Raw genomic sequence first — 23,238 nt, forward strand, 5'->3', positions numbered from 1 at the left:
AGGGGCCTGAAGACTGCAAGTGGTCCTCCCATTAAGGCAATCCTTCTACCATAGCTTTCTGTCCTAGTTCTGCTTCAGCAATATAGAGATGACTCTAAAGGATGCGGGAGCCTCTTGGTAGTGCTGACAACACCAGTACAGTTATGGGGTCAGTCTGTGTGTGACCGGTGCTGCAGAACTTCCCGAGTTGAGCAAGTGGATTGAAGTCTTCAGGTCCATCCTTCCACCAGTTCTACAAATTTGCTAATTACATGGGAATGCTCTGCTGGCTGTAAGAAAAGCCATTTGGTCCTGGTTTAGTAAAATAAATATTTCCGCAAATGGATGCAACCGGGATCTCAATGCAAAGTGAAAAAAAGGAAACTGGCCTTACTATTGGCTTAAGCTCAGCTTGTTTTTCCCTTCCCTTCTTATGTAATATTCTGTCTTCCCATATCTTGCCATCTGAATTAGGAAGTTCTTATTCATGAATTCCAGGCCACCATAGTTACTCTTACAGTTAAAGACTTCAATGCTGCGCGGTGCTGGGCAACTCCAGCTCCCATTGATCCTGCTTGGATCTTGGAGACTGTGAGAGTTCTTCACTCTATATGATCAAATAGAGATCATACAATTGAGAGAGCCCCGAATATTCACTGGGGCTCATCTAGTCCTCCACTCCTTCCCTGCTCTACCCTTCTCTGTGCAAAGAAAACTCAAGTTTTCATATTTGACTCAATAGCTAGAAAAGTGTTTGCCCACAGTAAAACTGCTGCACTGCCTGATCACGATCACACATGTAAGAGGGGAAACCACCCTGTTGCAAAACAGATCTTCCTCTTTTCAGTCTTGTAAGACTTTCTCTGCTGGGTGGGGACTTTCTGCATTTCAATCTTCAAGCAGTGGGTTAAACAAAATTAGAAGAACAACCCAAAAGCTGCCTGTGAAACACAAAGTATTTTTGAACAAACAAAAAATAGTGTTGTGGTCTCACAATGGCACTTCATAGGAGGATCATTCTCTACTCTGGGATATTCTTAGCAAGTTAGTTGAGATGGTTTTTTTTTCTTCTTTTTTCGCCTTTCAGTGAAAGGTGAAAATTGTGCAGAAATGCGAGGGATGGCCAGAAAACCCATTCCCTCCCCAAACACACGGGCAGAAACAGCCACCCACCCTGCTGAGCTTGGCAGTAGAGAAGGAGGGAAAGGCTGGGCGAGGCAGAGTGAGCCCAGGCTTCTCCCTGCCAACAGATGCTTTGTAACTCCAGGAACAACTTACAGAGCAAACTGCCCTGCAAATAGCATTTTTTTCCGTCTTAAAAACAAAACAAACAAAAATACAAGTGTAGACTAATTGGTATTAAGACAAGGAACTACGAAAACACCATTGGCCATGAGTTTTAATACCTTCAGGGCAACTGGAAATTTGCAGAGACATCTTCAGTCAAGTAATCTTTAAAGTAAAGCATAGATGTTTCTTATGCTGATTTTCTCTTTCTATACCCATGTGAGTTATACTTAACATTAAAAAAGTCCAGGGTCTACACTCTGGCAGTTTAGGTTTTCTCTTAGAATGCCAGAAATTACCGAGAAAATTCAGGTTGAATTTTCCTCAACTTTAGTTGGTGCAGAAATGGGACAGGGAAGAACTATGACAAGGCAACTGCCATAATTTCCTTGCAGCTAACAGGTCAAAATGTGGTGTTATACCAGGGTGCGCGGACAAAGCAAGAGCCTAGTTTCATGCTACAGGATTGCCCACCCTCTCAGCTGCGTTCAGAGACTTCCTCCCCACATGCTCAATACCCAGGAGCCACAGCAAACACCCTGCAGGATGGGGCACAGCTGGCCAGCTCCCCATGAACATGAGGAGAGCTGCTGATGTAGCATCCCTTTCCCTCTCTCTCCTACTTCCTTGCCATTTGTGATCAGCAATGCTAGGTACCAAGCCAGGTTTCAGGTGGTAAATTCACACAAGCCCTCTGAGACTTGTCACCTACTCAGACAGCAGCAATGACTGTCACACCAGTTGTGAGAAACACTTTCTAGAACCAGCTCCCTTGAGGATACAAAGCCCTGGAGCCCATCAGCAATGATCTTCTGCTCTAGCATTACGGATGGTGCTGTTGTCCATCAGTAATTCATAAAATACCTTCTTGCACTCGGACTGCAAATGGTTAAGGAAACATGTGGATCGTTTTCCATCTCTGTTGTGCGTGGACATCTTACATGCGCACAAGGTAACACACTCAACAGCAAAGAACTGATGCTACAAGAAAACACATACCCATAAAAGCAGTCCGAAAAGGACAGTAAAATGGGTTGCAACAAAATCCCGCTTGAGCAGAATTCTTGCAGAGCATGCATATTACAGAATGCCTGCTACTTTGCATTCACTTTGCAGGAAACCTCTAAAGATAATGGTCTCTGCCACAGTTACTGCTGGTCCCTTCCCTGCTATTTCACCCACCCTGGGGCAGGCAAGAAAGCTGGTGTTGCAACCCTAGCTGAGTAGTTTTGCCTAAAGTCAAAATGGTTGTAGTTGTTAATTAAATTAATGCCCCAATGCCTTTATTTGAACAAATCTGTCAGATGTTGAGCTGGTACTACACTAAAAGCCATATTAATGAATTTAGTGACCTTTTGGGGAAGTTTGTGTGCTATATGCTGTCACATCACTGCCTGGGGCTCCCCACAGCTTTGCAATGCGACAGGAACACTGCCCTAAGCAACTGCTGGGAGTAGCAGCTCTGCTCCAGGATGACCACAGCAATACCAATGTTGGTCTGAGCTTTTCCTTACAAAGCCAGTGTATTAATGTCTTTAGAGGGTTTGCCAGAGTTCCTTGCTGCGAGGCCTGTGAGAAGATGATGTCCCATTTAAAGCCTTCATGCACGGCTCTCCCTGCGGAGCTTATATGCTTTAATTTCTTCTCTGGGAAACTTTAGGATAGCAGGTATGCGGTTATCAGCAATGGACTAGGGACATGAGATATCTAGTAATCAGAAAGGGAGTTAATGAGAGCTCATATATGAATTTTGGTTTGTGAGACTAGGTAGACAGAATAGCATCCCCACACCGTTAGGCTAAAACAAAAAAAAAAAAGTCTGCACTTCTCAGACTTAGTCAGTAGGGGAGAAAAACAGTCAGGTTACTGTTATGAAAACCTAGCAGGTCCAGCTACATTTATCAATCAATAAAGTAACAGCAAATAGTACCCCCCTGCCAAAAAAAAATGATGAAAACTCTTACTTTCAATATTTGCAAAGACTGAGATGTAACCCGTCACAATGACCACTTCCCCTTCAGAAGTAACAGATGTTTCCTTGCCTCCTTATTTAGCTAATGTCCACGGTTATTTTATTTGTTTCAATAGGCTGGGCATTCCCTTGGCCTCTTAGCACTGTCCATTGCTAGGCAGCAGGGATAGCTTTCGGATTCTGCAATCGCACAAGGAAGAAAACACATCTGGGGGAGCGAGCAGGCTGCTGCCTTGTGAGCTGACTGGGTATTTACTCCTGTCAAGGCAAATGCCAATGGAAAATGTCACACAGGACGGGCCCTTGCATACCTTGTAAATGCCACACAAGCTGCAAAGGAAACCTCTCACCTTGTGTGCCTCCTTCTCCACTCAGCCTCAGAGAATTCTCATCTTTAAAATAATAAGAATTTCTTGCTAATATAATTACCAGTCCTTCTCTTTCCCATCTCACTGAAAAAAAAAGTACTTTATACAATAACTGATGAGTGGGTCTCAAGTTTTCACCTTAAACCTTCTCTGGTCTGACTTCTAAAACACTTCAACTCTCAAAATGCTATGGCTAGGGTTTCTAACCAGGCAGATACATCTAGTCCTCTGTCCTCATCTCCCATGATGTACCAGCTGTCATCAACACATTTAGCTATGACCTTCTTCAGAGATCTTGGTCCCCCTTGACTTTGGTACCAGTGACACCCACATCGCCAGACTAGCTCAGGGGCCCTCCAGTCCCAACTCCGTGTTCATCCGAGCCACCTGTACACAGTGTCAGACACTGGCTGGCTTTCCTGTGACAGGAAAGCTTGGACACAGGGGTGACAACACAGCCTGGATTCAATCCATCTCATCAGGGGCACTGTGACTGCAGATTGCTTGAACTGTGGTACAGGTGAGCTCAGGTGGGGGCACAATTTCTGTGCATTTATCACCACCGCTTCAACCTCAAGCTGCTAAAAGAAGAGCTCCTGATCCAGAGCCTTCCCTCCCACCCTTCCATCACTGACTGTGAACAAAGTCAGTAACTTGGTGATATCTTTGAGTGAGACTTTCTAGCATTTCATCTCCTAAGACAGACATGCAGATATTTTTCAGAACAGTTTGGGAATGCTGGCCTTGCTATACAGCCTCTCAAGCCAAGATTCATATATAGGCTCTCAGCAGCTCGCTGCTTCATTGCTACGGTTCCTTTTCCTCCAGCCCAAAAGCTACTACAGAGATCTCACCTCTAGTCCATTACTGATCCACCGATACCTGTAACTCTTCCCTGAGATCCCTTTCTCTATGTAGCAAAGCCACTCAGCTCACACTAGTCTCCTAACTGTTCATAGCCCACCTTCCTCCTGCCTTCAAAAGCAGGAGCTGGAAACTCTCTGCTACATCAGCTGATGGTACCATCCTCTCCCTCCCATTTTTAAAATTATCAACAAACAATCTTTGATGCTCTGATCCCTCTTAAGAGAAATTTTCCCCAACCCCCTGCCATGCTATACTTCATTACCCACTTCAGATACCTCCCTAAAACTCTATTGCGTTGCCCACAGTTTGGCTGTCAGCTGTTTTCTTCAGTTTTCCAGAGTCAGTCAAGCTGCGTTTAGGGAAAACTGCCAAAATTACCAACAACTTCCAAGCCAGCTGAGCTGTGCTCCAATCAACACGGATGCTACAGCTCTCCCAAGAGTTTCCTTTCCCCTGCCGAGTATGGCAGGAGGCTCTGTCACCTCCTCTCTTTCCTACTGGAATGAGTCCTCTGTTTCCCTCCTAATGAAAAGAGTCCTCTCTTTCCATTTCCATTTTTGGAATACTTTCTGTCCTGATCTTGATAAAACTACTGGCCTCACATTGCTGTTTAGGTCTACCTTTTTTTTTTTTTTTTTTCCCCTTGCTTATATTGTTTCTTTGCATTCCTAGGCTTGTCTGCCTCCATCCCTTGCCTCTTTGTAGTTAAATTGGAGGGCTTTCAGACGGTGGCTGTGCTCTTTTTTTATGTTTAAATAACATCCAGCATAGTGGGGCAATGTTCCAAAATCAGGGCTTCTAGGCAATGCAGTGACAATAATCATAATAGTAATAATAACAGTAATTATTATCTTGGAGAGCCAGGATTACGCTTTCCAACTGCTACTGCATGGGCGGTTCTCAAGTTAGGTTTTCAGAATTATTTTTTATCCTGTTTTCCTAAATAAATGGAGTAGGAGCCAGAGGAAGGAATAGATATTGAAAAAGAAAAGGCAGAAAATAGGTTATTTAAATTCCATTGTTTGTTTCATGGTTGGCTCTACATCTTATTTTAATCATCTACGTGGAAAAAAAAAATGGAAATCTGTGTTTCTTCCTAAGTTTCTGTTTTTGCCATTGGTGTCATCCCTGCTCCCTCACACTGTCTTCTTCTTTGTCTTTCTCTGTTTCAAGTTCAGCTTATAAGAAAGAAAACACAATGTAAAATTTTAGATGCATATTTACATATAAATTGCACAGTCCCTTAATAACTGCAGTGGGTGCAGGAAGGAGTATGGCAATTTACGTACCTCTGGCCAGCTCTGTTTCTACTTTCCCAAGACTAGTTCGGTACCAGAATGTATCATTACTTTTGGGGTACGATACATGAATGGCAGCCTCGTTTCTATTCTCAAGAGACAGCATTTTTAGTAGTAGCAACACTGAAAATAGAAGCACATCATACACAGCTACATGTGCTCATAAAAAAGAAAGAGAAGAAAAAACTTATTTTTATGAAGCCCAAGATGGCATTTTTTTAGTCTTTCCCTTTTACAGGAACTTCACACAGATGATACAAAAACAGCTGCAGTCAGAAGGTGCTCCCCAGCATGGGTGAGAAACAGCCTGTGGTAACTTGTGCCATGACTCCTGACTTGCCGTTGGAGAAGCAGCACACGTGTCCGTGCGGACAGGGAAGCAGCGTGCATGTCCATGCAGACAGGGAAGCAGCACACGTGTCCGTGCGGACAGGGAAGCAGCGTGCAGGTCCATGCAGACAGGGAAGCAGCACACGTGTCCGTGCGGACAGGGAAGCAGCGTGCAGGTCCGTGTGAGGCCCTGCAGGCTGCACTAACAGGTAGCCTGCAGTCTTTCTACTGCGCTCCTCATGCTTCCTGTACAGCATGACAGCTTCTCTGAAAAACATACGTGCTAAGAGCAATGACATAACCATAACTTCCTGATACCATTTTGTAACAAGGCTACTGTTATGCATTATTATTATTATTGCTTTTAAAGCTATACTTCGGCTACTTTCACCTTAGCTCTCTCCAGTGCATGCGCAGAGCCAAGAACGCAGGTAGTGCTTGAGCCCATGAGCCCTTCCCCGGGGCCTGTCCGCTTGGCTCACGCACGGGCACCCGGCCGAGCTGACGTCTGCCGTTATCGGCGAAGCCGGCCCTGGCCGTTGCCGTGGCCGGGGCCGGGGCCGGGGCCGTTGCCGCGGCCGTTGCCCGCCGGGCGGCGCGGCCGTTTAACCGCCGCCCGCGCTGCCACCTGCTGACGGGACGTTTGATCTCCCGAGGCTGCCGGCGCCGCTCGGCGGCTCTGGCGGTTGAGGGTTTTCCCTCTCGTCTCTCGTACAGCCTGGGGTGCAGGCTCTGTATTTAGCTTGCAGGTACGGTAAAAGCAGCTGTTTGAAGTCATAGTGTCAGAACCAAACCGGCTCTCTTTTGGCCCAGGTGCCATGTGGTCCCAGTACTGCCTCTTTTAGCATTTATCACAAATGCTGTCACCTACAGAAATCAGTGTGAAATCTGCCACAGGGCATTTCATATGGGCGGAATTTGTCTCTCCGTTCCAGAGAGGTGCATGGGGCAGTGCAGGCGCGAGGTGCCGAGCTGCAGGGGAGGACCCCCAAGCCCGCTGTGCCAGGGAAGGAAGCTGCTATCTCCCATGCTCTGTGTCCAGGAGAACTTGCCAAGCAGCCCTGTGAAGCTGTTCCCCTGGAGAACCCTGTGGTCTTCCTACGAGCTCCCTGGTCCTGCAGTCTGTTTTGAGAAGATCTCATTCTGTGAGAGACCGTGCAAGGGACGTAGCTGTGATACCAACGTTGCATTGCTGCATGGCACTTAAACCATGGACATCGTACCTCTGTCTCCAGCTCTTTCAGTTCAGACTCAGTAGTGTTAAATGCAAGTAGTGGACACAGAAGTTTGGGGTAAACAGCTTCCTGTCTAATCTTGCATAGTTTACATGCAACCTATGTATTGACTATGAGGACTGCATGAGTTTTGATCAGGAGAAAAAGAGGACAAGGGTTAGACAAGAGCCTCTTTTTACCATCAAGGAATACAAGAAAGCATTTAATGTAATTAGAGGGCAACACAAACGAAGAGTGTGAAGTAACCATATTCCTAAACCTGACAACCAGCAAGGCCTGTCACTGCAACCCTATTTCTCGCTAGTTAGTAATTTTAGTTCAGATTATTACAGTGAGGTTTACACATGTGTTTCTAACCCAATTTTGTTCCTTTTAAAAAACATTTATGTAACAAAGCTGCGTGCTGCAGCTAAATGTATACCTGGATTTAAAAACAAATGTTTGATCAAACTAATATACAAGCTAAAACTTCCAGTTGCTGGAAAGTGACTTAGATTCACTAAGGCAAAAAAATCTCCCCCAACAGACAGGCCTGTGCATTAAACTGCAGCCTTCCCTCCACCCCAGAGGAAGGAGAGAAGCTCTTCCATGCAGGCCGATGGCAGGGCAGAGCAAATGCCAGAGCACGCAGGCCAGGACGCTGCCTGCAGCTGCGCTTAGCACTGCTCTCATGGAACTGCTCCCCTGCACTCAGAGCACTCCCTAGATAGGGGGGGTTCTTCTGTCCCCTGTATAAGGCACAAGAATTCCTCCCAATGATTGCAACAGCTGAGAAAACATATTACTGGAAATGTGATTAACATGTGATTGTTCCTTCTGTTTTGCAATCCAGAGATTTCTCTCTGGAAACAAACTACTTCTTTGGAAGGAAAGTGGCAGAAACTCATCTTGAGAGTTAATTATAAGCCGTTCTTTGTACCCAGAGAGGATGGGGAATGAAAAGATCAGAAAGCAAGCAGTTAACCTGGCTGTGGTACAGTGTGGAATACAAATACCTTTCCCAGAGTTGTCCAACAGCTTTTCTAAAGCACCGAAGGTTTAACATGTATGATCAAAACAAGCAGGAAGCACAGTAGCTCAAGGTAGAAAGCAGGTGTGAGATGCTAATTCAGTCCTGGGAATTGGCCTTTGACAAGTCTCACCTCCAAAACACACACGCAACTTTAAGGAATCTCCCAAACACCCCCTTTCACATACAAGCAAAAAAAAAAAAAAAAAAAAAAAAAAAGTAGGAGGACAATTGTTTTCAATTGCTGTTTATATTGATCAAGCAGGCAAAAGACAAAAATACAACTAAGGCAAATCTTTATTTTCCTTTTTTTTTCGTAGAAAGAAAAATGAAGCAACATTATAATTAAGCAGTATCTTCTTGCTTTCTAGTGAAAGGTCTTCTGCATTGGAACCTTCACCAAGCCTAATCAGAGTAATAATCTTGCTCAGTGCATTTTATTTTCAAGTAAAGCAAAAATACTAAATGAGATTGTAAACAGCTATTTGGGATAATATCCCTTCTGCCCACAGCACCTGAAGGCCTATGAAACAAGGATAACAGTCATCACTGTATTTTTACTCACGCACATTTGACACGGTATCAGCAGTTCCCAAACCTTTCCTGGTTGTGATTCCACCTAAATTTGCTGCCTTGTGTAATCCCAAACACAAGGGCAACTACTGCATTTTTGTCAGGTTCACAACTCAGGTCTTAAACGTTGACAGGTAGTTTGGAAACGGCTATTCTAACCCAGATAATACTAAATTACTATACACTGAAAGTCCGTACAACATGCAAATACATTTTCACCCTACACCTGCTTGTTAGGCAAAGGCAGTGCTACAGTGGCTTAACTTCACTTGCACTTAGGTAAAAGCTGAATTCTATTTGCCAGCAAAGCAGCAGATTTTGAACAGTGTTCTGAATGATACGCACACGTGTTCTTTCTGTAGTCTTAATACTAACAATAAACACACTTTGAGCAATGAAATGGTTTTTAGCTTGTTCTTTGCCCAGGACATTTGGTACATGTCCTAGTAGCCCCAAAAGAAACCAAACGGTGTAATAGTACTTTAATACTATTTGTTAAAATGCAAAACAGCCTTACAGGAGCTGTTAGGTAGTTATCAGTCTCTTCCAAAGACATGCACTAATCGAGAGGAAAAAAAAAAAAAAAAAAAAGCTACCATCGAGCAGCATTTGATAAAACAGCTTCATGTAGCTGCCACTTAGTGGCAGCAACCATTTAGGCATTTTTGGTATTGATAGAACTTTATCATATAATTTGTGCATTAATTGACAAAAACACAGGCCCCAATCCAGCAAATACTTATGCATGTGCAAACATTTTCTTTTTCTATGTACAGTATTTCCAGACTAATCAGATGAGTGACGTTAAGAATTTGCATAAATGTTTGTAGGATGGGAACTCTTAGTGCTTACAACTTTTCATAGAACTAAAATTTAATTCTAGACTTTGAAAATATAGCAAATATTCTTTATAGGAGCAGGTACATTGTTTTATGGTAAGTGCTTTCAGGGTAACAAGAGCATCTAGAAATGAGTGTGCCTTCTCTCTGAAGAACTTATTTCTTCTTGGAGAAGCATGGGCCCCATCTTACTCCTCTCATTACTGGGTACTTTCTTTTGTTTCATGAGGAATCAATAAAGTGCTTGTCACAAATTCTATCCTAATAGAATAAAATCAAATTTAAGTACCTTCATAATGTCTTTAAAAATATAAATTATAGATTAAATGCTATCATTTTATTCCAAACACACTTCCCTGAATTACTAACAATGTTCTTCATTCTGAATAAAAAAAACAGATCTTTTGTTAGAGCTAAGTGTATTTCATAATTATGCTAGTGAAGTTATTTTATGCATCTGGTGGAAAAAGCTTAATTTACTTCATTTCAGTGTAAGAGTTTATGCTCAACTGAAGCATGATACTTATGCATTTCACAAGCATTAGCATTCAATGAGCAAGTTTGTTTAAAACACAAAATACGGATATTGTTAACAATATATCCACTCTGACTTCCGTTCATGATTTGTTACCAACTCACCATAATTCTGAGGCCTTGCTTGCCCTTTCACCCTTCCTTGGGTTAGAAGTTTGTTGCTGCTCTTGAACAAAGCGTCCCTGATACAAGCTTTGATATAAGTTGTATTGATCTTTGTGGCATCTTCTCATTAATATCACATCTGACTAAATTTTATACATACATATATATATATTTTTTGTAGTTTAAATAAATATATGGGGATTTGCTATCTTTCAGATAATTAACCTGTAGCAGCTGGCTGAGACTGTATGTTCTCTGTAGAGAACTTGTGTATACCTCCTCATTCAAGAAAAAAAAAAAAAAAAAAGAAAATATAGTCAGTCATGTGTTTGGTAAATGATAGGGTTTCGCTGTTTTGTTTTGTCTTTCTGTTGCTGTTTTTAAAGGCTTCGGTGTTACTTATATTCATCCTCCAGTCAGCTACAGGATAATAGCAACTGCAAAAACGTTGACGATGCAGTTCATCGTTCGGTTTTCCCATCTCACTGTGCACGTTCCTAAAAGAGATTTTTATTACAAAATAAAATAAGAATTCCAGCACCTTTACTAAATTCACTTTATTTCAATGCAAATTATGTGAAATTAAATTGCAGCTGAAGTTTTCATATTGAGATAATTACTGTGTCACCTGGCCTAGAAACAGGTTGATTTCTCAACATGTTTTCATAATTTGGTACATTGTTTACTAACGAACAGGGTTCTTGTATACCTAATCCAGGAAGAGAAGACTAGTTCAGTATCTCTTTAAAAGCTGTGTTTGCAAAAAAATACCAAAGATTCCCAACGAAATTGGCAAGATAATCAGACCAAAAACCAAACCAAAACAAGCTCTCTGAAAAGTCTAGATCAAGTACATTCCAGTGCATTTATTTTCTTTAATTATCCAAATGCTTCATAAGCCAAGAAAACACAAAGTTAAGTCTACTTGTTTATGTGAAATCCATTATTTCCTTTTTGGACTTGGTTGACTTCCTAACACAATCTCTATTTTTAAACTTACAATTTGATGCCCTCTTCTGGAGAGGGAGAAAAAAAAAGCTCCTCAAACCTGGAAAGTTTTAAAAACACTCTAGTCTTATTTTCTCACACTACTCAAGCTGGGAAAAAAACGCAGTTAGAAGTTATTTAGGCACAAGTGAAGTCTATCCAAAGCCTATGAACTGAATGTGAGTTCAGTTAAACACATGCTGTTATTCAAACTATTTTCCACTGAGCTCTGTTCATCTTCAAAGTAGCACTGTCCTCTTAACGGGCAAGTGGACATGTGCAGGACTGCTGCATATACTGCAAACAGTATTTTACTGCCTCCTCAGTTGATCTGCAGTTACTGAAGAGGATTGTGTCTTTGGATCCTTGTTTCATAATGAAAGCATTTCTGCTATCACTTCTTATCATTTAAAAAACAGGCTCTCTTATGCCTGTTTAAGCCTCCTTATCAGCAAAATTGCCCAGTTCTGCTGGGATTATAAACAAGCACCTAATCCTGGAAGCTCCTGCTTCTATAGTCACTCTTGCAAAATATCCAACAGAACCGTTACAACTGAGCAACCGGTAGCATTTATTTTACTACAACTTATTAACCTGAGCGAGGAAACTCACCGTCAGTTGTGGTATCCCAGAAGCAAGAGCTTGCTGTGTGGAGACCAGCTCCACTCCTCTGCATCACTGCACAGGTTACTGAAGGACATAGTCATAAAAACACCAGAGCTTTCATTATTAAAACAAAAGAGGTGAGTCACTCAGAATCCCAGAACTAAAGCTCACATTATGATTTCAAATGGCTGAGAGGAGGCATTCAGCTAAGTCAAAACCATTTTTGACTAACCCCTTACCCCATTTTCCTCAGAAACTTAGCATTCATCTTAAATATCTTTATTCACATAAAGAGCTTTAACATAAGGCTTGTTAATAGGATTATGTTTTCTTTTTTAATCTGCTAAGATACTTAGATATGGCTTGTGACTTGTGCACCTGAGAACTGGATTACAGGTACTGTCCTCATGGTTGCAACAGAAATCCTGGATGGGGGCTGTTTCACAAAAGTACTGTCATACGGCTCTCAAACCTCTTTCAGGGCAGGCACAGCATTTACAGACTCTCTTGCAGCTGCTGTCAAACCAGTGACAATCTGAATTCAAGACTTTCAAAACAGAACAGCCTGCAAATGCAGCGACCAAAGCGAACTTGAACTTTTTTCCCTTTTCCTCCCACAGATACCTGTATGTGTGCTTATATTACGGGGCATGACCTATCTTAACAGCATTGGCAATGTTTTAAATGTCTGTATTTATAAGAAACATAATCCTACTAAAATTATTTTTAGATAAACAGAATCTATTTCCTGAACTTACACCAAAAAATGGCACAAGTGTTTGGGAGTTGCTTGCCACCATGAGAGACTGGATGACGTGTCATCTTCTGGCTAAGGGTGTTACTGACACAGAGCAAAACTCACATGCTTTTACTACAGGCATTACTTGAAATCTATATTGCAGAAGAGTTCAGGTCTTAATTCACTATCCCCTGCATTTATTTATTTATATAGTTTATAGATTTAAAAATCTATATTCATTTGATCACTGCACCAAATCCAACCTTTCAGCAATTATTTACTGTATGGGATAAAAGTATGAATACTTTTACTTACCAATGTACTTGTACGTTTTTCCTAGTTTCACCAAATGCGTCAGTGACTGTTCTACAATAGCTGCAGTCCACTGGTTGACTTTGTTGTGGTTATAATCTGTTTTGCCCAGAACACCTTCTATGCACTAAAATAGAGTGAAACCAAACAAAAATACACCAAAATCTTCAAATAGCCAAAGCCACACAGTGAAACATACCTCATAATAAGACAGGATAAGAAAGATATGAGTGCAATAGATGTGCAAAGGTCCTGTCCTGCAGCATGAGACACACCCCTGAACAGCTTCAAAATTGCATGTTCTCCCACAGCTGTAGGTATGGGCAAACCTTTTCTTAACCTTAAGACAGCCAAACAACAGAAGGTCTTAGAGCTATAACTGCTCAGCTGCATCCCCTACCCCTAAAGAAACTCAGAATCACATGCTGGGGAACTGTATTTCTCATGTTAAACAGTAAAGACAAACACATACCTGAAAAGGGTAGATAAAATGAAACTATTATTCTCCTCTAATTTAATAATACAGAGCCTCTGTGCTAATGACCCACAGACAGCCTGTGGAAGAGATTTGTGTCCTAGACCTTAGAACGCCCAGTTCCTCCAGACCGCAGTGTCTAACCCTAAACAAAGGAATCAACTGGAACATAGAACAGACTAGAAGGCAACTGAGGGACAATAATTCTGAACAAGAACAGAACCTTCACCTTCAGTTAAGCTTTAAAGCAGAGGGAGAAATACTTGGCTTTACTCCCAGGGTCGGATACAAAAATAAAGAGAACTGTCATACAGTATTTGGCCTTTCAAGGCAGGCATAGTTACAAAAAGCCGAAGGAACCGACATCTCAGACCTCGCTGCTGCACGCTGGAACAACTCTAAAAGCACAGTTTTTCTTTCTTGACAGGGCATGTAGGAAAGGATGTGCAGACTCCCTGCAGAAATTCCTTAATAAAAATGGCATTTCCCTGAGAAACCACACAAGCTCTGTGTCATGGACTCTTCTTTAATCACTTTCTCATTGTTAGGTGTTTAATTTAGACTATCATGCTATTTGTTTTAAGCCTGCTCTTTCTGAGTAAGAAAGAGCATTGATAGAGTAACTGAGGCTCACGCAGCCCAATCTGTCGCTCGAGGCACAGGTAGCTTCAATCTTTGATCATGTTGCTTAAGGCCTTGTCCGTTCAATTTTTTTTATGTTTCTGAGGATGAAGACCCCACATGCTCTCTCAGCTATCTGTTCCAGTACTAACTACTGTCAAGGGAAAAAAATTCACACTGAACTTCCTTTGCAGCCAGTGACTGTGGCCCCTCATCATCCCTCTTGTAACTCAATTTTTTTCTCTGCGCCTCTGAAACCTTCCCTCTCTTTAGGTCAAGGAAGACCCAAACGTCTTGATGAAGTTCCACAGCAGTTCCAGATGAAACTGTTTCTGCTTCATGTAAACAGTAACTTCTGTTTCACATAAATTTGACTGAATTTGCCCTGGGATGGATAATAGAAACAACTGTCTTTTCATTACATTGCAAGGAAAGGTAAAGATCTTCTTTGAAATACTACCATTAGATAAAACCTACCTCCTTAACTATGTTGTGGGCTTCATCAGCATTGAAGATCATCTGTAATAAAGTTTAGATAAAATTTAACCATTTTTTTTTCCCGATAGAAAAGCAAACACATGATGCAATATTGCTTCAAACAACATGCTATGGTCAGGCCCCACATCTAATTACTTGTACAGTATGCTTTTAAATATTACTTTTTTCCTCAGCACCTGAGATTTTTTATTTAGCGCTTCTTTGTAGTTGCTTTTGAGCGGGCCCAAAAGCTTAGGCCTCAGTGTGCTTGGAAAGAGGCCATATGTGCATTTGCTGTAAAGCCCAAGCCCTGGTGCAGGCTTTTCCTCCAAACATTCCCCACAACAAAATGCTCAACAGCAAACGCTTCCTCTGGGTTTAACCCCGCATTTTGCTGGAGCCACGGGCTCACTAACCTCTGCGTTAAACCTTATTGCCAAGCGCTAACCGAGGGCTTTGCAGACCCGGCAGGGCTTGGATGCCCGTGAGCCCCCCAGGTGCTGGCAAAGCAGCAGTTTCCATGCTGGCATTCCCCACATCCCGTTCCGCGCTGGCTCCCAGCGGCACCCGCCCACCGGGAGCAAACACAGGGCCAGGGCAGGAGCCTCGGGGGCTTCTACTCTCCGGGCAGCTCTGCCATGAAGCCCGCGGGCTGCAGACCCCGCTCCCGCGGAGGGAAAGGCCCTTCCACCCCGGCTGGCAGGGGCAGCGCGCTCCTGCCTGTTTATCCCCCCACTTTTTTCCCTGCAGGAGGGATATGAAAAAAAACGACAGGATCAAAACGGCCGCAGGTTGGCGGCACCGCGGCGAGCAGCCGCCTGCCCCGCCGCACGGCGCCACTGCGGCACCGCGGCGAGCAGGGAGCTGCCGGGCGGCCCCTACCTCGTCGTTGCGCGGGTGGAACTCCTCCATGGCGGCGGCAACGGCGGCGGCGGCGGCAACGGCTCTTCCGGCGGCGGCGGCGCCTCGGAGACGCGCGCGGCTCCGCCCCGCTCGGGGAGGTGCCGCGGGGCGGTGCCGCGGGGCCGCCCCGCCCGCCAGGGGGCGCCCGCGCCTAGCGCGAGGCGCCGCCGCGCTGCGGGCCCGGGCCCTGGCTCGGCTCGGCTCGGCCCGGCCCGGCTCGGCTCGGCTCGGCTCGGCTCGGCTCGGCTCGGCCCGGCCCGGCCCGGCCCGGCCCGGCCCGCACGGGGGCTCTAGATGCGTGCGGTGTACGTATATATAGGTGTGTGCGCACACACCTTCCTTGTTGGAGACAGGTTCTGTTCGAGTAGCAGCAAAAGCCCTGCTTCCCCCTGCCTTTCTTTCCCGCCCTTTCTGGATGAGTCTGTGCCCATTACATGGCACAGCGTTGTCATTACGTTCTATTAAGGCTGAATCGCAATGCCAGGCTTTGAATAAAGCCTACTTTATTCAAAATTATTGATTCTGATTTTTCTTTTTTATTTGACTCCGGTGGAAGCTATATAAATACATAGGAACTTGTCACTCTTTGCTTCTGAAGTTGCCTGGGAAACAGGAAAGATAGCTGGTACAAAACAATACAAAATTGTTCCAATGCTGTTAATTTTGCTGAAATCTGAGGGCAGGACTTACACAGATTTACCCCCTGCAATACATTCACTAGGGCATTTCTAACCTGGATTGAACACGAGACAAAAGGCCAAGTCTAATTTGCCGCAGTTCTCATTTCTGTTTTGGTGGTGTATATTTGGATACAGAAATGCTTAGCTTACGAAAATGCCTTTTGTTCTATGTTAATTGTGTGCAAGTTGGAAAAAAAATCCACCTTAAAGCCTAGGGAAAGCAAAGCTAAACATCTTCATGTTGGCTTCATGCTGGCTTTCACGTTTAGTGTTTGCTAATGGATACAGTAAGAAGACTGGCCACGAATACTAAATCTCTTTAAAAGGGTGTCTTTGTGAACAAGCACAAATAGATAAAGGAAAATGCATGAAAACAGCTTTTTCAATGTAGAGTTTTGTGTCCTGACCTTTGCAGTATTTTCCTGGGCTTTCACACTTTGAAGCTACTAGCAGTAATATATTTTTTTTTATGTCTTACTAGTTCAAAATTAGGGGCAAAAGTGTGTATATTTTTAAAGAAATAGAAGCTTGTGAAAGCATGCATTGTATATGTACTGGTATATTTTTGAGCGGAATGCTCACGTTTCTGTATTCATCAATAAGGGGGTTTCTCCACAGTTTGGCTGAAGAGCAGGACAAAGGGAGGGGAGACTGAGTGGAGCCATGAGCCGAGAAGGACAAAAAGAGCCATCTGCAAGGAGATGGGGCCTTTACAAAGGAGAGAAATAGGGCAATTCCCCCACATTCTTCAGCAAGGGGGACAAAGGAGTTGGTGAGCTCAGGTGAGAACAGATGGCGGGAGGCCGGAGTTCGGTGTAGGCGGGCCGGGAAGGCTGTAACTTCTGAGCACCTTGGCCAAGGGGGAAAAGGAGAGGGCGTCCCTCGGTCGGGAAATTAGGATAAAAGGGGGGCTGCGTCCCCCAGCAATTGGAGAGACCCCACAGGGATATGCCCGGTGGACTCTCCCTTTATTCGAATAAAGTTTTAGGACTCCTCTGTCTCCTTTTGGACATTCAGTTCTTGACAGCGAGATTTTCCGCACATTTTCCTGGAGAGAAAGCTAACTACTAAAAAGAGCATACCCTCAGATCTTGTTTATTTTATCTTCTCAGCATCTTCAGGAATAATGAACCTTTGTGCCTTTGGGATATAGGTTATTACCAATTTGAAATAGTTTCTAGACTTCTTCAGTTTTGTTTAGAACAAATCCTTCTCTGAAGTGTCAGTAGTAGTTATCTCGGGGGAATGTATGGGAAATAAGAGCTCCTGCATGATGGGAAAGGCTGCAGGGGGTTGTAATGCAAGAAGTTTGCTATCCTTTCTCCCCCGCTACTCTTTACAGAAGGAAGATAGCAGGACTGGGGAATTGTAAGCCCATCAAGCTCCACTCAACATCCAGAGAGCTATTAGCTAAATAATAAGTAATGAAATGGCAGAAAAGACATTTATCCAGTAAGTGTTTACAATAAAACACTCTGCATCATCTGTATCTATATATATATACACATATAAAAAAACCCACCATACACCAAGAGCATATGTCAAAGATGCTGATTTTATTCTTTGGCAGAACAACTGACTAAATGGATGAATGAGAAATAGAAGAAATGTAATTTTACAGTAAATGTTTCTTTCTATGCTTTCATATAAAATAAGGATACGCAATCTAGGGAATAAAAGTAACCAATGGCTACTAATGAATGCTTATCAGAGTCAGAAGAGTGATCACAGGAAGATTCTATTTTGGCGCAGGAGCTAATCAGCATTTGCAGCAATAACTCGAATCATAACAGGCAAAACCAGAATCTTTCTAGAGCTTCTTTCAGCATGCAGCCGTGATGGTGCTCACAAGAGCTTTTTAATTACTGCATGTCGAAAGAAGTTACAAGCATATGGATGGGCAAGATCAAAGTTAAGAATACTGACTAGGTTGGAGAAATCAACAAGAAGAAATGTGATTGATTAAAATGTGATTAATGATGTCTGTACAAAGAAGACGTCAAGTGCACAAATGCAAAATGAGGACAGATGTCTAGGCAGTCATGCTACAGAAAAAAAATATGGGGTTACAATAAATGGAAAGTATTTAAATAAATACAATTCTGCATTGAGGAATATCATGAAAGACACAAAAAGTATTTCCATTGTTTTGCTTGGTGTTGGTCAGACATGTAGCTTTCTGTGAGTTTCTCAGTCATGTAGCATTACTGAGAAATAAAAGTGATTCTTAAGGATGGCAGCAAGACTAAAGGAAGCTTAGAAAACATGGTTTGGAGAGGAGGTTTGTGTTTGTTTTATACCGTGTCCCCAGTCTTTCTTGTACAGAGATGTCTCTGCATAACAATTTACTAAAAAAAATCATCAGATAAACATAAAATGCACAGTAGAACAAGAAATACTAGGTTTAATTTGAACTAAAGGAGAAAATATTGAATATTAGAAAAAAACTAAAAAAAATCTAAAACTAAAAAAAAATCTAAATCTAAAAAAAAAAAATCTAAAGAGTGATGAGGTACTGAAATGGACTTAGTGCATGGTTTTGGAATCACCTTCACTGGATAAATAAGAACACACTATATCATGTGCCAGAGCTGATCCAGCTAGCCTGGGTTCTCCTTCGGAGATGAGGAGGTATTAAATGCTCTTCTCAGAGAGTTTTAGACTCATGGTGATACAATTTTCACAACAATTTTCACAACTTATTTTCTATTTCCATTTCCTTTCTGTTTCTACCAGATTAATCTTTTGAACTAATTCCTGTATCCAAAATCACCAATGTCTTGTCTTTTCTTACGGAGAATGAGTAATGAAATTACTGATTTCACAAGAGTAATACTAAATTGTAGCAATGAGCCAGCACACGTCTTTTCAAGAGGTGTTACCTGATCGTATTGCTATTACTTCACTTCACTAGCAAGACTGAAAGCTGGAAAATCGAAATAGCTTGGCAATATGCTTAGTTCTGTCATAATAGGAAATGTGAGAAGTACTAAAAGAGCTGGCTCAGAAATACATCCCAGACTTTGAAAATGCTGCAGGCTTTTCTCAAATGCAGAACAGGAGCTCTTAAAAGGCAGAGAATAAACATAGCAGCTCAAGTAATTTGTTGAGTAAAAGCAAATATTTGATGAGGAAAGAAACTTGGCTTATTGGAGAGGTGGCAGTCTGTGCTGTCTGTGAAAATTCAGTGCTGCTCGAGCAGCGGCAGTAGAAATGTGAATACTAATGCAGCTAAAATAGCGTGTCTCCTCTCTCAGTTTGAGCATTTTTTCCTTAAACTGTTGTAAACATCCTAAACTTCCATGATTTGCCCTAAGCCCCTGAAGACAAAATCAGTGGAATTCTGCTATTTATTTTTGAGCGGAGCCCCTAAGCTCATGTGGCTGGATGCAGGGGGAAGCATCACTGCGAGCTGCTCATGTTCTTGCTCACTTGCCACGTGTTCACTCGCAGCTGCTACAAGGCGGGGAGCAGTGGCCTACGTGAACTCTTGGGATAATCAAAATAGCACCTTTTATGTATGGCCACACCACAATACATGACCCTAGCAGAAGTTTCAATAATTTGCTTGTCTGAATATTTTTTCCCTGAGAGCTACTTCAACATTGACTGCGGTGCCTTGCTAGAAGTCCTCTGAAGAGCTAAATGCCCACTCGGCAATTGCTTGAAAACCTCTTGGTGAATTGTAGAGACGTTGCTATTTCCATAGCTACGAACAGTCCATGGAATCTTCATGGTACTGGAAAAACAAACTGCTCGTAAGGGAGAAGGTGAGTGCAGCATGGAGCCGGTGCCATGCCGGCACGGCTGCTCTCCTGCTCAGTCCCGAGCCAGGGCAGCTGCAAATACATCCCAGCTTCCTTAGAGACTGGTTGGATTTCTTAGATCAGCTTGGTGGTGTGAAAATGTACATGGTTCGGGTTAACCATAACCTGCTGACACTACCTTAAATGAGCTGTGTGCTTGTCGTCTGTAGTCATCGTTTAAGACGTGCATGAGGGCAGAGTAATGTTCCAGGTAAGCTTGCAAAGCACCACCGCAGTGCTTTACCCATTTAAATGACCCAAAGCAGTAACATCAGTGTTACAACATCAGATAAACTGATAAAAATGAAGTTTTTGTCCTGTTTCATAGTTAATATTATTTGGATTTTTTAAATACTATTTGCTGCAAGCCTCGCTGAAATTTGTTGGGTGTGTTTGATGAGAATGGATGAATATTTTACTTGTTAGATACCATTTATAAGTACATAGATGTTTCTCATGCTGCAAACTTGTTAGACATGCAGTAAAACATATTTGGCAATTGAAAATGGCCAGCTATCCAATGATATTCAAAGAGACAAATTAAAAGCATGTGCTTACTTGCATCAGGTGTTCAGTGGTGCTTTATGTACTGTTTATCTTTGAGAGTATGATACTATGGGCTCCTACAGGTGTAAGAATTAGTTTCTTTCTTAACATGTTGATGCACAAAATGTTCTATTTTTAATGTATCACTTGGTAGTGCTGCTGCTAATTGTTCAGGAGTTTCAGTTGCAAGGCTTGTTCTAGTTATTTAGAACGCTTCCAAACTTTAGCTATTTAGACTAAAACTGCCTAGGTTATTTCCTTTTTCATGCTGAGTATCTTTGGAATACAGGTGCAGAACTCATTAGGATATTTCCTAAAATTAGCAGGGGAAAAGACGTTATTTTCAACGTAGTAAAAACAATTAAAATTCTTACAGCGTTTTACTTGCAAAAATTCTAGCACTTTCATACTCCAGGAAAAAAAAATGGCAAGGAGTTCATCCTAATGTTGAGACAAATCTTAGGACAGTTTTATGGAAACCTGTAAAACTGGGCCAAATTATAAATCTCTGGAAAACATTATTTGCACATCCTCAAAAGTCATATGTTCAGGCAACCAGAGCACATATGGATGAGGAGTGAACTCATTGCATGGCTCTGAACCAAGAGAATAAGATCTGAGGAGACAACAGGATCAAAGAGGAGAGAGCAGGAGCATGGTGGGGAGAGCATGGATAGTTCCCAGTCCCCACGGAGAGGTTTGCAACGTGGAGCTGGGTAAATGCTTCTGCTGGCCAGCAAATACGTGTGAATCCTATTGGTGCAATGAAAGATACCATAGCAAAAAGTCACGCCCTTCTTGCAATTTTAGGATTGAGTTTGCTATAAAGTCTTACTCACAAGCTAATGCTGCAGTCTTTTTCATCTGGACAGTCAGAAGCACTGTTCCTATACAACTTAACTCTGCAGACAGAACCACCATGTTGGATGCGGAGACACATACTTGCCTCCTTGACCTCCTAAGCTTTGCAAATTGTTCTGTCACTAAGTTGGTCAACATCCTGAATTTCTATTTAGTGGGAAATACTGACACTTCAGACCTGATAGTTGTGGCAGAATTTCACAGTGAAGTGTGCTTCTTGAGAGCTGGTCACCTATTTCTTGTGGACTGGGCAAAAGACACCACGAACTGACCAACCCGCACTGCTTCATGTCTGATGTCTGCAGGTCAAAGCTAAATACTGCACACATTGGATCTGGCAGCAAGCTACTACCTAGGAACATATCCAGCAATAAAGAAAGGTTTTGATGAACACGAAATGAGCCACCAACAAAATGTAGAATGAGGTGATTTGAAAAAATGAACGATGCTGTGCATGGGAGCAGGTCATTGGCGCAGTGAGAACCAGAGAGAGAGCACCAGAGAAAGTGCCACCTGCCTCTGGGGATGCTTCTTATAAAACCTCCCCTTTTCAAAGTTAAAGCACAGGAGAAAGAAAATATGAGGATAAGCAAAAAGCAGCTCTTTGTAATCTGGAACAAGGCTCTTTAATTTAGCACCGAATGTAAACAGGGAGTGTGACATATCTAATTAATCTCTATAGTTTTAAAATATAAATGTTAGGCACAAAGGAAGATACAAAGGAGTTTATGCTTCTCGATTAAAACAAAGGACAGTCCCTGCGAACAGTTATCCCGTTGATGCTTTTAATAGGCAAAATCTGAACTAGGGCAAAACCAACCTGTTCTCAGCCTACCAGAGGGATCTGACTTGCCTTTTTGTTTCCAGCTACACTGGTATGGAGGTCCCAAAGAATCGCAGGAATCCCCAAAGACTGGAATGCTGCAGGCAAGACTTGCCGTGTAAACTTGAAGACAAAATGTTTCTCCAAACTGCCACCTATTCACCACATGTTCATTTAAGTGTAGCAGAACTGCCGGCACGGCTTAATTTAACAATATTCAGCAGTAGAGACCCCCAAAAGTGGGAGCATCAAAGGTTTTATTTGACGGTCTTCAAAAGTTGAGTTTGTTAAAGCCTGAAAGGAAAATACATGCACTTTTTATCATCTGTCCCACTGCAGTCTTTTTCTTGGATAAATACAAAACAGGAACAGCAGAAGAGCAGGAAGCTGAAGCAAAAAACTATCACAGTTGATATAACAAGCCATGCACCATCCTATATATTTTTAAATTGCTGTTAAAGTGATGCCTTTGTTCTAATAAGATTATGACATAAGAGTATGTCTAGCTGGCCAAAGGCAATGGACTGTATATATAGGACATATTACTATGACATTTTGACTATTACAGTACATTATTCTCTATTAACATCTTTTAGACAAATTATAGCTGTAGATCTGAATCTAGAAATTCAATATAGAATAGTGAATAGAAAATACTTGACCTCCAAAGCAGATTGCATGAGCTTTATGGATATTTTTACTTTTACAAAAATCTAAGCAAAACAATCATCAGTGCAATTTAGTGAAAATAACTAGTGATCAAAATTTAGAAATAAAAATCTTTAAGCAAATAAATTGCATGAGTTTGGTTTTTTATCTCTTTTGTATCAGAAATTGTATGGTTTCAGTTTAGAAGGCTTCCAGATCTATTTGTTCAAAATTTATTGAATGACTTCCTCCTACAAATAAAAAAATGTTACAGATGGTTCATGAACAGTGTGTGATCCATTTATTGAAATTAAAAACTTCTAAAAGTCAGAGAAAGAGAGGAATAAGCAGACTTGGT

At 42.2% G+C, this 23,238-nt stretch overlaps 1 protein-coding gene across 1 annotated transcript; it reads right to left on the reverse strand.

The window, feature by feature from the left end:
* Positions 1–10,720: 10,720 nt before the first annotated feature.
* Positions 10,721–15,619, reverse strand: DYNLT3 (dynein light chain Tctex-type 3). The gene is made up of 5 exons (XM_088521811.1): positions 15,496–15,619; positions 14,614–14,655; positions 13,044–13,167; positions 11,996–12,073; positions 10,721–10,893 (listed from the first exon to the last, which is right to left on the reverse strand). Exons 1-5 carry the CDS (start codon positions 15,523–15,525, stop codon positions 10,817–10,819), a joined length of 351 nt encoding a protein of 116 aa, XP_088377937.1. The 5' UTR covers positions 15,526–15,619; the 3' UTR covers positions 10,721–10,816.
* Positions 15,620–23,238: the final 7,619 nt, after the last annotated feature.

Source organism: Tinamus guttatus, unplaced genomic scaffold (assembly GCF_059628265.1).
Source record: "Tinamus guttatus ecotype Peru unplaced genomic scaffold, ASM5962826v1 Tinamus_guttatus_pri_ptg000008l, whole genome shotgun sequence".
Lineage (NCBI taxonomy): Eukaryota > Metazoa > Chordata > Aves > Tinamiformes > Tinamidae > Tinamus > Tinamus guttatus.

What these genes read in the sequence shown, in the direction of transcription:
- DYNLT3 (XM_088521811.1), bottom strand. Translation starts at nt 15,525, where the DNA reads ATGGAGGAGTTCCACCCGCGCAACGACGAG. An exon ending in TCCACCCGCGCAACGACGAG is followed by an intron (nt 14,656 to 15,495) that starts GTAGGGGCCGCC and finishes ACTTTATTACAG; the next exon opens with ATGATCTTCAATGCTGATGA. An exon ending in AAAAACGTACAAGTACATTG is followed by an intron (nt 12,074 to 13,043) that starts GTAAGTAAAAGT and finishes TATGTCCTTCAG; the next exon opens with TAACCTGTGCAGTGATGCAG.